The sequence below is a fragment of the Pelodiscus sinensis genome, chromosome 3, assembly GCF_049634645.1.
Source record: "Pelodiscus sinensis isolate JC-2024 chromosome 3, ASM4963464v1, whole genome shotgun sequence".
Taxonomy (NCBI): Eukaryota; Metazoa; Chordata; order Testudines; family Trionychidae; genus Pelodiscus; species Pelodiscus sinensis.
Window position 1 is genome coordinate 79244684 of NC_134713.1, and position 18783 is coordinate 79263466.

The 18783-nt window shown below is 45.0% G+C and overlaps 1 protein-coding gene across 1 annotated transcript in view; it reads left to right on the forward strand.

Annotated features, from left to right (window-relative positions):
• The first annotated feature begins 6273 nt into the window (after positions 1-6273).
• The window catches only part of SLC16A10 (solute carrier family 16 member 10), a 115656-nt gene continuing 103146 nt past the window's right edge, over positions 6274-18783 (forward strand). The window contains exon 1 of the mRNA XM_006123210.4: positions 6274-6901. Within this exon, the coding sequence (XP_006123272.2) occupies positions 6532-6901 (370 nt within the window). The 5' untranslated portion in view covers positions 6274-6531. The remainder of the gene's footprint in view (positions 6902-18783) is intronic.

Sequence of the window (18783 nt, forward strand, 5' to 3'; positions counted from 1 at the left end):
GAACTCAGTTTGAAGTATCACTTCACCCACTGACAGTTACCAAAACACCATTCACTGAGGGAGGCTTAATCTAATGTTGATCTCCACACAGTTGTTAACCATATGCTTTGTGCTCTATTTAGTGTACCTTAGCTATCCAAATTGGGTCAAATCCTATTGTGAATAGGTTCATTATTATTTGTTAAAAATGAGCTTCAAAAAGTCAATTTAAAAAGTAAGATGATGCATGACTCCATCTAAGGAACTCCACAATTTTGTTGCAACCTGTTGTCCTCCTTTTAGCCTATCTGTCCTCTCTCCTTTTTCTTATTGAGGGCTATTTAGAACAAATAGATAATTACAATACAAATTTAGACAGTTAACTTTGCAGCACAGATGAGCCTTCTGTGTCTTTTGTAAGTACCAAACACTTTTCTGAGTTCAGTGAAACAATTATACATATACCTCCCACTGCCTGTATTTGAAGTTCTGTATGTATGTGAAAGTAGAACTGGGATCTGAGAATGTGTACTCTTCATGGTAGGAACCTTGTATTCTTTGTTTGAAAGTGCCATGCATACTTACAGCACTCTCTATGTAAAATAAATTATCTAAAAACCTGTTTTGAGCCAACACTTTCTATATAGAGTTATATTGATAAGTACATATTTATTACATAATGTAGCTGTTCACTGAAGCTTTTCTTACAGTAGGAAGAGAGTCCTCTTAGATTATTGGTCTGTTTTAAAATAGCTCACAGGGAAAATGAGTGACCATTAATGGTGGTTTGTTGAAATTACAGATAGGTTTGGAGAAATGTTGTTTATAAGGTAAAGTTTTGGTGTCCTCATCATAGTATACTTATTTAAAAAAGAGATAGGGATGAAGGGCTAGGAGCATATGTAATGTAAAAACATACTTTATTTTCCTTGTGGACTCAAAATCAAAGCGTTTAAAAAAATCAAACCTATTTTATCAAAACATTATTAATAAAGATCTAGTTTTAATTCCTGTTACCTAGTTATTTAATAATGTATAAATAAGTACCAGTATTATACTTGGTGTTGTACAAGACACAAATACAGTCAGTCATTCCAAATAATTTACAATCTAAACAAGACAGATATAGTCTAGACAAACTGAGTAGTCCTGTGGAACCTTAGAGACTAACAAAAATATATAGACTCACGAGCTTTTGTGGGTAAAACCCACTTCATGGGATGACTTAGAGTGGAAATAACTGAAACCAAAAGATGAATATAAATAGCAAAAAAGTACCTGTCAATTGTAGAACCTGTGTTAAAGGAGGCTAATTAAGTGGGCTGGGTATGTCGCATTTATAGCTTCTGATGTGAACATTCAGATGTTAAAGGCAGGAGAAATTGGCTTTGTAATGCGCCAACCAGTCAATGTCTGCTTTCAAGCCCAGGGTTTCAGCTTATTGATGAGATCTAGTTTTATAGTTTCTTTCTATAATTGGTTAGTGAAATTTCTTTATAGAAAAATGGCTACTTATAAATTCAGCCTGTGATGGGCCCCACAGGGCATCACGGAAGTGTCCTGGCTTCATCCCTTTGGGGGCAGCCCAGGGCCACTTTAAAAATTTGGAAGAGACCTCCCCTTTAAAAATTATTGCCCATCCCTGGGTTAGCCGGCTAACCTTTCACACCCCAGTTGTAGTAATAGCAATTTTGTAGTTCTAGTGAGGTATGGTGACAGTGGTTCAGGTGCTTAGCTACAAGCCCAGAAGTTATGGATTTCAATCTTACTTCATCTAACACTGCTTACAGCAGAGGTGGGGAACCTAAAGCCCAGGGGCCAGATGCTGCCCCCTGGCTTGCTTGGATCTGGCCCTTGAGGCTCAGGGCTCCCTCCCCCCTTCCCTCCCAGCATTGGGGAGCCTGTGCTGGCACTTCAGCCCTCCCGTCATCTCCCTGCAGTTGTGTGCGGCCCCCAACTGACTTTTCTGTGGGTCAATGGCCCCTGACCCAAAAAAGGTTCCCCACTCCTGGCTTACAGTCTACCTAGCTGCAAACAGATATCTGATTCATTTGGTTAGGATCGTGAAAGGCAGCTTGATGTGGTGATTGAAAGGCAGATTTTCTTGTGTACCGTTGGGTATGGAAATTGAAGTGACTTAACCATGTCAGCCTGATGACCTAAATGCAGCTTGGGGAAGGACTTTTTGGGGTAAATTATAGTTCTTCATATTGTGGTCTCTTTCCCCAACATATTCTCTCTTGGAAAATATTTTTTGTCCCAGGCTTTCCATTCTCGTATGATTTCCTCTACTGTCTCTCCTTCACTTGGCATGGTCTACAGGAGGTAACTGTATTTAACTAAATTGATTTCTATTAACACTTTAAATGTAAACTGTTAAAACAGATTTGTTATATCAATACAATTTTCATTTGTATATAAGGCAGTTGACTCCATCCCTAATATTTAAGACTGTTCTTTGTAGTTTATCTGTTTTTGTTCAGCTTTACATTTTTCTTTCTACTTGGGTTGGGTCACCATGAAGGTAATGGGACCATTAGCTCCAGGTGTCTAGTAGGGCTGGCCTTTCTCCTGTCATCTTGTCTGACTAATCTCATTCATTTTTATTCTTGAAAAACAGTGCCTTTTGATAGGAAGACAATAACTTTCAAATATTGGAATTACAAAAAAAATAAAAATTACTGAGATCAAACCTGTCAAAACTCAGCCTGCAAAGTAAATTTGCAGCTGAAGTTGGTAACTGAGAACAGTCTAATTCCAGAAGGGCGAAGAGAGGACCACCTTTTAACAACTTGGCACTGATAAAGAAATAGCGGAGATCTCAACTTGAAAGGAAGGAAATTTGGTTATTTGATAGTAGCACAGTGTACGCAAGAGCAATTGGTGGAAGTTGCCATATAGATCAAATTACTAAGTCTAGAATGACTGTTAGATTTTAAGGAAGGGTCTGCATAGTCTAACTTCTGACAGTATAAATTATACAGTATTTTAGAATAGAACAACCTCAGTAGCTCTTTAGTTAACTACGAATCTTGCTTTTGGAAAGTAAAATTTGATATTCACCATTAAAAAACTGAGGAAGGGAAAACAAGTTTTTGATACTGGTTAGAGGAGCAACAGTACCTAACCACTTAGAAAATAAACTTAAAAAACAGCAAATGGCCTGTTAGCACTTTATAGACTAACAAAACATGTAGATGGTGGTATGAGCTTTCGTGAGTGCCCATGAATGTTCACGATACGACCTACATGTTTTGTTAGTCTATAAAGTGCTACCAGACCATTTGCTGTTTTTAAAGTTTATCCTGTACAGACTAACTCGGCTAGCCCCTAAAGCTTCTGAGCACTTAAAAAATATTAGCTGTTAAAATAATTATTTAAAGTTGTTTTAAAAGACATTGTATGGAAATATGTATAATTTCTCTTTAAAGGCAAACATGAGTGTAACCAATGATAATATTTAAGGGAATAACAAATTAAACACCAAAAAAATAACCAGACAAATGTATTGGATATTAATGTGGAGAAAACTTGGAAAATTAATTATTTTTATTTTGAGGACTGTCAAAAGGTGGAAGAATATGTTGTGGTCCTTGCCCCAAACTAAACAGAATACAGACAATTCAGTTCATGGCCCCAGTTCAGCAAAACACTACAATTACATGAGTAATCTGACTACCCTCATGCTTAAAGTTAAGCATGTGTTCAAATGCTTTGTAGAACTGGGCCTATATATTCAGCCAGTATAAAGGCCAATACAGAATTTTGTCTTCACTCCTGTGCAACTCAAAATTGATCAGAACCTTCTCTCTTCCAAATGAATCTGCTGCCTTTAGAGTCTGAAATCTCCTGATCCCTCTTCCCCAAATCAAGCTCAGAACCCTTTCCTTGTACCTGATTCCCACACCTTCCCTCAGAAACTCCCATAACTCAGAGTCCCTTTTCTTCTTCCCATGCAAGGTATAGAAGCAACAGATACAGACTGTCTGGATTAAGTTGGGAATATTGCTGGATGCCCTGTAAAGTTTTGAAGGGGCTAACTTTTAATGCTCACATAAGCTTATATTCCCTGCTTTGTATTTGGTCCCTTTCCTGCCAGCAGCCTACTTGCTGCTAGGCCGCCTTGTAGGACTTCAGGCCAATTATTGCACACCTTGCATAAAACTATGCATTTGGCAGTCCAGTCATGTCTCACTGCTGACCCCCTCAAATATTATGCAGAATTTTCATCATTTTTTTTTCTATTGGCCAGTCTAGGGTCACTGTGAGAGAGGAACTGCAGGCAGACAAATGCATATGCTTCCATGGCTGCTGCTCCTCTACTAAATCCAAGCCAGCATGCAGCAGTTTGAAAGAAAAGCCACAGGGCTGCCTAATGCAGGACTGCTCAGAATCTTTAGATATGTAAGTCTTAAGGTGCCATTAGATAGTGCTCAAGTATACACATAATAGTTTGTAGGTGTTTGTAGGACTGATAAAAACTTATTGTACACTGCAAATGGCTACCACTAGCAGTTCTTTATTTAGCTACTAACAGAGATCTCTGCAGCCAGCTGTTCCAGGGCCCACTAGCAAGGGAAGTTAGTGAGAGGAGGAGTCTGGGCCAGAAGAAAGGAGAGAGACTGAGGTAAGTGGGTAGAGGCAGAGAATAGAGGATAAAGATTAGGGCCAGTTCTACACTACAGACTTAAATTGACATAACTGTGCTGCTCAGAGGGTGAGAAAAATCCACTACCTTGAGCAATATAAACTTAAAAGACAACAAATAGTCTGGTAGCACTTTAAAGACTAACAAAACATGTAGATGGACTCATGAGCGTTCATGGGCACAGCCCACTTCTTCAGATGACCGGAGAGTTGGAAGTCCAGAATGTCCAACACACTGGTCATCTGAAGAAGTGGGTTATGCCCACGAAAGCTCATAATTCTATCTACATGTTTTTGTTAGCCTGGTAGCACTTTAAAGACTATTTATTTTTAAGTTTATCCTGTACAGACTAACTTGGCTACCCCTCTGAAGCTTCTGAGCAATATAGTATTACCAACCTAACCCCTGGTGTGCACAGCACTGGCAATGGGAAAAGTTCTTCAGTTGACTTGGCTACTGCTTCTTAGCAAGGTGGATTAACTATACACAGACATGAGAGCACCTACAATAGTGGCACCAATGTAGTGTTTCAATTATAGACCAGCTATAGGAAAGAAGGTGGGGAGAAGTGATAGGAGAGGGTGGTGGGGACCAGGGACAAATAGAAGGGGGAGAAGACTTAAGTGAGGGAAGCTGCTGTGTTCTCCCAACCTCCCAGGGAAAACCCTCCACAGTTCCACCCATCACCACCTTCCTGTCAATTTCATATGGTCTCCAGTACTCCCTTACTCAATCTTACCCTGCCAACTTCTTGTGAGGTGCAGCCTTCTACTCGTGTGTCTCTCTTAATGGGAGGGAGGTAGTTGAGGGAAGCGGGATGTTGGAAAATTCCCTGTGTAGGAAATAGTGGCACGTTTCCACTAAGAAGAAATGTCCCATGCTGCTGCCCTTGAGATGTCACAACATTTTACATAAGAGCAGGGGTTGATGGCCTTGATCGGGCCAGCCTCTGCCATGGGAAAGGTGCCCGCTGTGATTGTAGGTCAAGGAAATTGCAGCAGCTGCCAAAGGGGTGTGAGACAGGGCTAGCTGCTCGCTCCTCGGGGGCATCCTGCACAACAGCAGGAACAGTAGCTTGTGGCAGTGGCTTCCCCTCCCCCCCCCCTTAGTGTGCCTGACAGCCGGGAGCCTCGCGAGGAGTCCTAGCCCTGGGGCTGCCCCATCTGCCCCGTGTCCCGTGCTGTGAGGGAGGCGGGAAGCGGCAGGACGGGCGGGGGTCCGGGGACGCGAGGTCGCATGGTCGCAGAGGCAGCTGAGCACTTCCTTAGTCCCGAGGGGAGCTGTGGGGTTAGGGACACGAGGTCCGCGGCGCGGTTAATGTGATTTCCCGGCCCAGGGGCGGCGCCTTTCCCCGGGGCGGGGGCGGGGGAGCGAGCAGTCTCGCTGCACGTTTCTCACTCCAGCCCTGAGGTGAGTCCCGCGCCTCTTGGCGAGGGGGAGGGGCTCCGGGCTCCCTCCTGCTGCGCGCGAGCGGCAGCCGTTAACTCCCGGCTCCCCATTTCTTCTCCTTCCCCCTCCCCCCCCCAGCCCGCGCCACTCAGCAGAGCCACCGCTGAAACTTTGTGACACGCAGCGTTCACGTCCCCCTTCGGGTCCCGCCAGGGGGCGTGGCTCCGCACTAGCCCGATCCAATCGGAGTCGCGGTGGGGGGGGGGACATCCTGCTGTCAGACGCCCCGTCCTCCGAGAGGTGCCCCCTTTAAAGCAACCTGGCGAGGCAGGGGCCGCGTGTGCGCGCGCGGCGGGCAGCGGATTGGTGCTGCCGGGGCGGCAGAGTCATAAGGGGCTTCCCGCCCGACGCTGCGGGATGTGTCCAGCCGCCTCGCTGGGCTAGCGGGAGCGCTGCAGCTCCCCAGGCAGCCGGAGAGAAACTGCCAAAGCCCGTTGGCTTGGGAGCCCGCGGGGATGACGCTGAACGAAGAGTCGGAGCCTCAAGGAGCTGGGGACGCTCCCGACCCTTCCGCTGCCCCCTTGCTGTGGCCGGGGCTGCGGGAGCAGCAGGACGCGCAGGCGGTGGCCGAGGAGCCGAGGCAGGACAATGGAGCGTGCTGTCCAGGCGGCCAGTCAGCCCAGCTGCTGGCGGGTTCCCCTGAGGGGCAGCAGCCCCAGCAGGAGGCCGAGCCCCCGGAGGGCGGCTGGGGCTGGGTGGTGATGTTAGCCGCCATGTGGTGCAACGGTGCGGTGTTCGGCATCCAGAACTCGTGTGGCGTCCTCTTCGTCTCCATGCTGTCCGAGTTCGGCTCGCAGGATGACAAGCAGCTGGTGTTCAAAACAGGTGCGAGGGGAAGCACCCCCTGCCATTGGCAGCCCTTCCCTGCCCTCCCTTCTGTGCCGCTGCCGCGCCCCCCTTCTCGCCCCCACCGCCTGTGCGCCACTGTGCATTTCCAGCGGTCCCAAGGAGCGTGATGGTTAGTGACCACCTGTGTGTGAATCAGTTTCTGCGGCTGGGTCTGTGTACGGTGTTTAAAAACAAGTTTCTTTCTGTCATGCAGGCAAGATAAGGTAAACGTGCAAATTGCCTTGTGTGCCCCAGGGTTTTATAACATGTTTGCAGGCAAGTTGTAAAGAATCCACCTTTTCCTTGGTGGAGCCATAGAGTATGTTGTGTGGCAATTTGTATGTCCAAACATATTCTTCCTTTGAAATAATAAGGAATAATCTCTTCTATCCTCAGAGGGGAAGAGATTATAACTTTTTGCCCTTGCTTTTCTAGAAAATGAGTTTGAGGAGAAGGGGCCTGAGTGACAGCAGAGAGAAAATTGCTGGCAGTGAAGGTTTCATAAACTTGACCCTTGTCCTTATCTAGAGTGAGGATTTTGTTTTAGGAAAATATCAATTTAAAACTTTAAGTGAATGTTAATTTTTTTCTCTCTCTGTCTTGCTAATCCAGCAGTGGTAAAAGCAACTGATAAATGAATCCAGAATAGCATATAACAATACTTAAATATTTTGAAGTTTGGTTCAGGCCACGTCTACACTATGTGTACTACAGCGGAATAGCTACCTGAGGTAGAAAGATACTTTTTTTTCTTTTGCTATAGGAATGCCACATCCCCAAGTGATAATAACTAGCTCAACAGACGCACTTCTTCCTTGTCCTAGCTGTGTCTGCACCAGGGTTTGGGTTGGCATAGCTTTGGTGCTCAGGAGGTGTAAATTTGTTCACAATCTTTTTATCAACAACCAACATTTTAGGTGTGTTAGACCAGGCCTCAGAAGTTAGGAAGAATTTAAAAAAAAATTAAATTATCCCTGGTACTTGACTCTGAGAGATGTAGGATTTTTTTATATTCAGGCTTACTGTCCAACTCCTAAAATCTTGAACACAAACTTAATTTTAGTAAATGCTAACAAAATGCCGATAAGGGGGTATCTCCCACATTACATTCTTTCTTAAATCTGCTATCACTAATCCAAAACGTTATATAGAAATGCACACTTAAAATTCGTGAGAGAATAATTAATTGCTTCAGCAAATGTTTGGGTTCTTCCTGAGGCACCCCAATGCTATGATATCACAAGCTGAACACCTGCAGCCCTCTATCCCCATTGTAATGGAATCTGTAGTTTTTTTGGGATATCATTTAAAAGAGAGAACTGTGATAATACTTGTTGCTTAAATTACTAGTGTTACTGTCTCTTACCACTAAAATAAGTTTTAGATAACGTAAGAGTCCCACTGAGTAGTAAGCCCTTCAGAGTAGTCTTTTTTCTGTAGCGAGGGCACATGAATCTCTGATTAAAAGAATTGGCAGTAGTCTGGCTTCCTGATTTCTGGGATGAAGGAAAGAGAAGCTGAGTAACTCTCTCTTCTCCTTTTTTCTTCATGACTTCAGCATTTAAAAGAATTTTTTTTTCTAAAGCTAAGAAAATTGATGCAAATGAATCTAGCCTGATGTGAGTAGTCTGGGGAGTCCAATTAGAAAAGTGCCTTTAATAAAATGTGCATTTTAGAAATAGGCTAGGCTTTGATGAGATGAGGCCAGGATAGTAAGGTGTGAGTGGGAAGAATTCTGGATATCAAGATATGACTACACAGTGGAGACTATACCAATATAACACATTAAGGTATATCTACACTGCAACTGGACACCTGCTGCTGGCTTGTACCAGCTGACTGGGGCTCACAGAGCTTTGGTTGCATGGCTGTTTAATTGCAGTGTGGATATTTGGACTTGGGCTGTGGTCTCTACTTAAGAGCCCTAGGTCTGGGATGGGCCAATCCACAGTTTTTAATTGCAGAGTAGACTCAGTCTATGCTGATGGAAGGATTATTTTCTATTGGTGTAGGAACACCATCTCTCCTAAACAATGGTAGTTACATCAGTGGAAGCATTCTTCCTTCAGTGTAGCAGTATGTACACTGGATATTAGGTCAACATAACTAGGTTAGCTAGGAATGTTTCCTCTCCCCTGACCATAGCTATGATGACCTAACTTTTAAATGTAGAACAGGCTGCAGATGAAGTCAGCACAACTGAACAGATACTGAGGCAGTGGGCCCTATCAAATTCATGGCTGTGAAAAACATGTCAGACTGTGAAATTTGGTCTCTCTCCTCCCACCCCCTGCATCTGGTATTCTATGTGTTCTTTTCCTATACTACACAGATTTCAGAAGGGAAACCAGTATTTCTCAAGTTGGGGGTTCTAACCCGAAAGAGTTGCAGAGGGAGTCACAGTATTGCTATTTTTACTTCTGCACTGACTTCAGAGTTGGGTGGATGGAGAGCAGTGAGTATTGGCTGGGTGCCCAGCTCTGAAGGCAGTGCCCCACTAGCAGCAGTGCAGAAATAAGGGTGGTAATATCAGACCATGCACCCTTTTGCACTGCTGCAGGTGGCAGTTCTGCCTTCAGAAATGGGTTTCTGATTTGCAGCTGCTCAGTTCTCAAGGCACTGCCATGCTGAGTTCTCAGCAAGCAGTGCAGAAGTAAGGATAGCAGTGTTCCAACCCCCTGTGCAACAACGTTGCCCCTTCCTCACCCCTCCCCACTCCTTTTTAGGTCAGGACCCTTATAATTATAATACTGTACATTTTCAGATTTAAATAGCTGAAATAATGAACTCCTATGACTCTGAAATTGACCAAAATGGACTGTGATGTTGGTAGGGCCCTACTGATGTGGCAGTTATGCTGCCATAGCAGTGACTTGGGGTCAGGAAAGGCAGATAGAATGGAAAAGGAGAAGGGTAACCAAAGAATAAAAGGAGCCACCCCTTTAAAAGGATGAGGAAACTTGGGATGCCTAGAGGCTATGAAAATGAGTACAATATGTAATTTGTCTTGTTGCTCCTATGTAGAGTCAGTGTAATTCTAAGAATTTAGAAGCTGAAGCTATGGGTCGGTCCTTGTGGATTCTTTAACTATGGATTTGCTGTGGAATTAACCTTTCCTACAGAATTATGCTTTTTTCCAAGTCTTAATGGAAAAAAAAATCTAGCCTCTATGGTTGCAAAAATAACTTTGAGAGTGTGAACTGTGCAATGCCAATACCTGTCTAAGTCTGCAAAGAACAATGGTTCTGAGTGATATGAGCACCCCACATCATCTCATTTGGAACCTCATGGGCTCTGATTGTGTGGATGTGGAATCCAGATTTTTTTTTTTTTCAAGATACAAGAGTATTCAGCACTTTTGCTTCTTGGAGGTATGTGATGGACTGGGGCACTGCTGAGGGTGTCCACTCAGGGCAAATTGCTCAAAACCAGGGTAGCTTACAGCCCTCGACTGGAGACCTTTCCCAAATAGGCCACAAACCAGTCACACAGAGTGCTTCAGTTGCCGATCCGGCCAGCAGGAAGCCTCGTGAGCAAAACCCTCAGACACTCCAGCTCTCCCTGTGCCACAGTGAGCCCTGGGCCTACACACTGGTGAGAGGTTATAGAACCCAATCTCACCTACCCCGAATGGATTCTCCCGGTCCCAAAGAACCAGCCACAAATCCCTAGTCAATTTATACTTTAGATCTTACCCACAAGATCACTCTGGGCCAATCCTTTAGAATCTAAAGATTTATTAGCAAAAGAAAGAAAAGATTGAGAGTAAGGTTGTTAAGGAGAATACATTATATGCATCAATCACTAAGTTCTTGATGCAGGCTCATAGCAGAGATGTTACAAACTGCTAGCTTAGAAGTCTCTGGTGTGCATCCTATGTCAGGATGGGTCAGCAATCCTTCCTGGCTCTCTGTCCCTAGTGAGGCTGCATCTAGGATCAGTAGCAAGATTGAAGACAAGATGGAGACAGCCTCATGGCATTTTATGTTCATTCTTGGTGTCTCCCAAGCTGGAATGGGTCACATGGTCAAGTGACCTGTCTCTGTTCCACATGCCAGCCGCCATTATGCCCTGGCTGGCTTGCATGTTTCCAGATGCATTCCTCGGGTGTGTATTAGCCTCTCTGAGAGCCATGGTCCCCGAAGCCATGCTAATTAGCAGGGCTCGATAAACAATACAATCTACTCGCCCATGGCGAGTAGATTTCAGCCGCGCGCCCCATTCATTCGCGGCGCGCACATGTGCATTGCGGCTCTTGTACATGCGCAGTACGGGGATGGTGAGCGGTTTTTGCTGCCATTCATCAGGCCCTGCTAATTAGCATAATCATTCATTGGACATTCCTTCCTCATGACAGGCAGTCCATTCATAGTATCAGCACAGAGTCCATATTCATAACTCCACATACAAACATTACACGTGGACATGAGTAGCATACATAGAATCAGTAGAACATAAGCTTTTGTTTGACACCTCACATGATTCATTTAGTACCGAATTTGGGGCAAACACCCCACTGTGGGCTCAGCGGTCATCTGTCTGCTCCCTCTAAAATCCAGTAACGTGACAGGGTACCCAACACTTTATTTTGTCTCCCTTTCCTGCTGGATGGGTCAACAGCTGCTGCTCTGCACCTTTTCTCACATAGAACAGTAAGGTAGCACCATAATCCTTTATCAAACAAGTTAGGGGTGGCTGGGTGATGTACAGTCCAGGAGGCAGAACTTAAGTTCAATTTTAGGGAGTGAAGGGAGCCCATAGTACAGATTGACTAGCTAGGCTGCCTACAGAGTACAGCAGGAGCGGAGGCCTAAGGAGGGAAGAAGATGAACAGGTTAACATTTCTGCAGAATTTTGTTCCATTGTGCTTCAAATTACATGTACCCTGCTCATAGGGCTCAAGAACTTTTCTTAAAAGGACCCTGTTAGAGTTCATACTTCTGACTGAAGAATGCATACCTACTATACTTTTAAGTAATACCCTGTGTTACTATATTTGAAAGACATTGGTGAAAGTCTTTCAAGCTTTAAGTATGCAGTGATTTGCATACAGAACTTTTGTTGTTGTTCTTGTATAATCAGTCATTTTCTCCCTTTTTGTAAAGATCCTTTATAAACGTCAATAGAAAAACGCAAAAAAAAAAATCTCGTTGTTTAAAAAATTTAACAGTATGCCTTGATTTTTGGAGCACACTCCATCAGCTTAGTATTTGTAAAATTCCTGTCCATTTAAAAATGCAGGTTGATAGGTTTTATTTAAAACAAAAGATTTTAAGGTATACTTTCTTGGAAACTGCATCTTATCTGCATGTGGAATGGAAAAGGGGAATCGGTAATGAAGTATGGAGGCATTTAATGTTTGGTCTCTAGTTCATATCTTCTGCAGGTCTGTAGTAGGGATGTAATAGAGTAGTCGATTAACTGATAAGAAAAAGCTTATAGGTTAATGCTGTAGACCACATGCATTTCCCCCCCTCCCCACTCCATCCCCTGCCAGTACTTTTTTTTTTTTTTTTTAAGCAGGCTGGCCAGCAGCATGGCTCAGGCTTGTCTCCTATTGAGTCTGGGACCTATCCCTGCTGCGGCTCTGCATTTAAAGTGTATTAAGAGACAGTCTGGCTCGCGCCAGGTCTGGGAGCTTAGCACCCCTCCCGCCCATACCCGGACAGGGGCTACTGCCACCACATGTTGCTCCCTCTGTATCCGAGGCAGCAGCACAGGGTGACAGACAGCTGGCCCATGAGGTGAGCTGGTTTTTTAACTGTCTCCCCTTGTGGTTTAGCTTGCACTGGCACCCTGTGCTGCTGCTTCTCATACAGAGGCAGCAGCATGGAGTCACAGAGGGCTCCTCAGGAGTGGGGCCAGAGTGTACTGACTTCTGGCCCACCTCCAGGGACTATAGAATAATCGACTAACTGATAAGAATTTGTGAGGTTAATCGACTATTCAGTAAACCAATATTTAATATCCCTAGTCTGTAGTGACAAAAAACAATTATCTGATGGTGCCTGTTTGACTTGAGTCCTAGGAGGTGAGGGTACCAGTCCATCTTGCATGATAAAAGAACATTTTTAGGTTTCCATGCCAGCATTCATCATAGACAGATTTACAAGTTGAATTACCCAATCATATTTAGGTCTTGTCTATATTTAGTGAAATTTGACATGCTAACCTCTGTTGGAATCTGAAATGTACCATGTATCTGCATGGGTGTGCTGTACTAGTTCTGGAAAGACCAACAACAGTGACATCTGTCACTGTTGAGTTACACTGATCGGTTCAGTGCCAGAATAAACAACTAACAGTGCCATAAGGGTTTCACTGAGATAATTAGTCCTTTTACTACTGTCTAAAGAGTACTAATCATTGCTTATGTAGCTCAGCTTGTCCATCTTTTGATCCAAGGTTAAGTTTTCTGAAATCCTTCACTTGTATAAATAGCTCAGCACATGTTATAGATCTCAATGTGCACTGTTTTTGAATAGTATTGACTTCTTTGTGTCTGCTGTGTGTTAATAAGTCCACCTCACATTGTCTCAGAAGACAACAATGTGTAAGAATGCTGCTAGCAGGCCTAAGGCAATGATCCAGATGCCTGTAAATAACTACAGCTTACAGAGCTTGCTTAAAATAACATCCCGTTGCATGGCTTTATATCTGAAAAATGGCACACCTATGGAGGCTGTGATCATGTTGGACAACATCCAGACATTTGAAAACATGCTTTGAGGGACCAGCAGGATAGGGAGGAGAATTCCCTCTCCTTGTCCCCTCTGAAATGGGGCCCAGTCGTACTTGGTACTCTGAAGAGATCTTTAGATGATAGCAGAGACTCCCAAACTGAAGAGGACAATGACCTTAGACAAGGGTACATTTATTTCCCTGGTCAGAGTTGATTTTGCATGCTACCAGAACATTTCTCTGGAATTTGAAGACTGGAAGACTCCCTCCCGTAAAACTTGGCTTTAGTGCCACAGGTACAAGGAGTAGTTCCTTTGTCTTAATAGGGATGTTAGATATCATTGATTTTACTCATTGTGTAGCCGCAACAATTTCAAGTGATTACATGGTTATGAAAATGCTCCCAGCTCGTGGCCTAACTCCTGGGGACCCTCTTGCTACCCCATGCTACTGCTTCTGTATCGGAGGCAGCAGTGCTGGGTGGCAGGTGGCTCCCTTGTGTGCTCTTCATTTAAAACTTGGACTGGGACTGAGCCAACCTGCTGGTCTGAGTTTGAAATGCAGAGCATGTGGGGATGTGTGTCGCAGTTAATTGGGACCATTAACCAACAAGTAATTGCTTATTGGTTAAATGGTTAGCTGGGTAGCTGTTAGCATCCCTATTTCCATCCTGCTTATTTCTGCAACTGCATCTTAAATAATGTCTGTATACACAGCATTTTCACTTCCATGAACCCTAGTTTCAAATGAGGTTGAAAATATCTAGTAATCTGTGCTCTGTAGCTGGCCAAGGAATGGCATATGATCAGTCTTACATCATTGCCAAATATCAGAGTATAGAAAATGTCAAAGCAGAAGGATTGTGTTGTAATAAGCTATGTATTTGTCAAAGTCTGAGGATGGGCATTACATTGTATATGCTAGACTAATAGGGCAGATCAGGGCACTTATACAGCTGTCTGTCTTGCTGAAATCATGTTTTAATCATGCCTTTCAGTTTAATGTATGTAACAAAGACCTGCACATGTGTGAAGGTAAAATAATTTATCTACCATAGGAACTGGGTACGAATCCTAGCTATACTCAACCAGCAAATGCAGGAGAGCAATTCTGTGAAGATACACTTAACTTGGTATAATTTTTTTTCTCGGTCACCTGTAATGTCTTAAAAAAAAATCTGATTAAATGGTGCAGTGTTTCTTGTCAATCAGATTAGAGGGTAACGCAAACTGTGACTTGTGGTCTCAAATGTGTATGTCTCCAGTTCTGGAGCGTGATCTTTCTGGTAATAATTGAAAGCAACTAGTCTGTAAAGTTGCTTGCTTAACAAATCCTTATTTTTCTTGCTAAAACTTGAATCACACAGTTCTCCCCAAGTGCTTGTTAATTGGCAACAAGTAATCTTTTTAACCCCTTTATAGTGCTCGTGTGTTCCAACTCTACTCTGTATGCAGTTTTCCATCTCCCTCAAATCCTGTGCCTTTGACCTAATGTGAAATTTTGGCAACTTCAGGGGTTTCTTTACCATTTTGAATCACAGGACCGAATATCTAGTACAGTAAACTTCCGATAATCGGGCACCTTTAGGACCCGGGGGTGCTGGATTATCAGATATGCCGGACTATCGGAAGGAGGGGGGCGGCTATCAGGGGTCTGGGATGGGGGGGATGCCACCCCAGACTCCTCATAGCCCCCCCTTCCGATAGTCTGGCTCTGCCCCAGGGGTCCCCGATTGAGCGGCTGCTGGTCAGTTTCAGCAGTGGCTGAATCGGGGACGCCTGCAGCAGAGCAGCTGGAGTGCTGCTGGGTTGGTCCAGTAGTGCCGACCCTTGGCGTGGCGAGACCAACCTGGCAGCACCCCAGCTGCTCTTGGGGATGCCTGGGATAGAGCAGCTGGGGTGCTGCCCGGTTGGTCCCGCAGCGCAGCTCCTCGGTGCTACTGGACCAACCTGGCAGCACCCCAGCTTCTCTGCCCCAGGTGTCCCCAAGTCAGCCGCTGCTGAAACTGATCAGCGGCTGACTCCAGGAAGCCTGAGGCAGAGCTGCTCTGCCCTGGGCTTCCTGGAGTCAGCTGCTGGTCAGTTTCAGTAGTGGCTGAATCGGGGACAGCTGGAGTGCTGCCAGGTTGGTCCCACAGCCCCCGAGGGGCAGCGCTATGGGATCTACCCGGCAGCACTCCAGCTGCTCTGGCCCTGGCTTTACCGATTCAGCCGCTGGTCAGTTTTAGCAGCGGCTGAATCAGGGAAGCTGGGGACAGAGCAGCTCCAATAGTCCAGCTTCCCGGAGCACTTACGGGTTCCTGATGGTGTCGGACCATCAGATGCCGGACCATCGGCGTTTTACTGTAATAAGATATTGAAAGTTGAAAATAAACTATTTTTATTACACTTCTTGGAATTCCAAGGGCTGTCATAAACGATACAGTGTATTTTCCTTTTTCCTCACTTCATAGCTCACTTGTGCAATGAGGGTGTAATTGGGAAATTCTGGCATGTTATGCAGAAGCACTTGGGAGCTGGGAGCAGATTGTTGGAAAGTTTTCCCTTGGCGCCACTGTATCAGTGCATATATATCCCCACTGGCTCTCCATCCCCTTCCGCTCCCATCCCTCTTCAGGGACCCCTCTCATGAGCATCTTCTCAAGTTGGAAGTGCAAAAGTTTCTCGACCTTGGGGCAGTAGAGGAAGTACCTTTGTACCCCAGGTGAAAGGGTTGCTACTCCTGATATTTCTTGGTCCCAAAGGCCAAGCGTGGTTTCCGCCCATTCTGGATATGAAGGACCTGAATGCGTTCTTAGTAAAATCCAAGTTCAAGATGGTGTCTTTGGCCTCCATCATTCCCTTCCTAACTTTAGGAGACTGGTACACTGCCCTTGATCTCAGATGCCTATTTTCACATCTCTATCGCACCTGCATTCAGGCAGTTCCTCCGCCTTGTGGTGGGCCGTGACCATTATCAGTTCATGGCCCTGCCCTTTGGCCTTTCCACAGCCCCCAGGGTTTTTTTACTAAGTGTATGGCAGTGGTGGCCACACATCCAGATTTATCTGTACCTGGATTATTGGCTGGTCAAGGGCTCATCCCCGTCACAGGTTATTATCCATGTAACTCTTATAAGGGCTGAGCCTTATACTGAACGAGGCCAAATCCACCCTGGTTTCCACACAAATGATAGAATTCATAGAATACTAGGATTGGAAGGGACCTCAAGAGGTCAAGTCCAGTCCCCAGGCTTCGTGGGAGCCTTCCTGGATGCAACAAGGGTAAGGGCCTCCCTCCCCAGAGAGTGCTTCTTGATGCTGAAAGAGACCATATTACAGCTCCAGTAATTTCCTGCCACAACCGCCTGCTGTTGCATGAGGCTTCTGGGTCTCATGGCAGGATGTACCTATGTGATGAGGTTGGCCAGACTGAGGTTATGGCTGCTTCAGCTGTGGCTGGCATGGACCCACAACACAACTTGGCAGCATATGGACATGGTGGTGACGGTGCTTGCAGACATGCTGAGCTCCCTTGACTAATAGCTGTGTGAGGAGGCGGTGCTCAAGGGGATGCCATTCCTCAGTCCTCTCCATCCATCCAGCTTGCAACTGACGCTTCTGATATGGGCTGGAGTGCCCACTTTAGGAGCCTATGGACGCAAGGTATGTGAGGCCCTGAAGATCTCTCCCTGCATATCAATGTCCGGGAGCTGCAAGCTATTCGCCTCGCCTGCAGGGTCTTCCTTCCGCAGCTTCAGAACAAGTGCATTTTGATTCTCATCGACAATACGGCTGCGATGTTCTATATAAACAGGGTGGTGCTCGCTCTTATCCCCTATGCAAGAAGTCTCTCCTTCTATGGGAGTCTTCTGTCTCTGACAATATTCACCCGGTGGCCACTTACCTCCCCGGAGCCCAAAACGAGCCGGCAGACCACCTCAGCAGGCCCTTCCAGGGACATGAGTGGTCTCTCAGGGCAGATGTAGCCCTCTCCATTTTCTGCAGGTGGAGGTTCCCCACCTGGACCAATTCTTTACCCGTGTCAACAGGAAGTGTCCCTGGTTTTGCTTCCTATTCGGGCTTAGCCCGAGGATGCGCTCATGATCTCCTGGCCTTAGTGTCTGTCTGTACACTTTCACCCCCTTCCTATTGATACCCTGAGAATTACTCTGTGGAAGGGAGTTCTGGGCCTCAGTAATCCTAATAGCTCTGGTTTGGCCTCACCAACATTGGTTCCCAGACCTCCTCGTGCTCTCGGTGGAGCTTTCTCTGGCCCTCCCTCTGTACCCAGACCTAATCTCTCAGGAGTTTGGCAGGCTATGGCACCTGAATCTCCACTCCCTGTATCTCATGGCATGGATGCTTCATGGCTAACAGTGGCAGAGAAGCAGTGTGCAGAGCAGGTCCAGGCAGTACTTTTGGGGAGCTGGAAACCTTCTACCCAGTCTTCCTACTTGGCAAAATGGAAACGTTTTGTAATTTGGTCAGGTTAACAAGGAGGTCTTCCCCCCACGGAGGCCCCTGTGCCAGCTATCCTGGACTACCTTCTTGAGCTCAGGCTTCAGGGCCCCAAGCCGCTGTGGTGAATGAGGATAGTCTTTTCTCTCCCTCAGTCTGCAAATTGAACCCTTCATCCCCATCGCACCCCAGAGCAATGATTTCAATGAAGAAACTAAAAAATTGAATTAAGGACCTTAGCAATGCCAGGTAAATCTAGTATTTAAATGCTTTTCTAGGAAATTGTGTCCTTCAATATCCCTGGAAATAAGGGAGATCATTCATCTTATTCTTAGTTACCAGTGCTCTGCACAGACTTCTTGACCCTGACTTGTAATAATATTTTCAACAGAAATAAAATTTAAAAGGTATAGTTACTGATACTGAAGTAAAGAGTCCCACATCAATGTGAGTTTCCTGCATAATTAACTTATTTTATGTTCCTTGTCAATTTAAAGCCTCAGTGGTGGTAGTAGGTTGAGCTATTATGGCAAAACAACATTTTATTTGGCTTTTAAGTATATTTTAATGTATTTATTTATTGAAACCTTTTCTTTTTATTAAAGATTAAATTATGCCCATCTTACACAGAAAAAATGTACTATATGAACTGTTCTTGTTTTACTCCTGGACTTCAGCTTAGAAAACAAGCTGATACTATATACTGAAGTCTAGTTATCAAGTTAGCTGGAGTGATTAGTGAACACAATTAGTGAACACA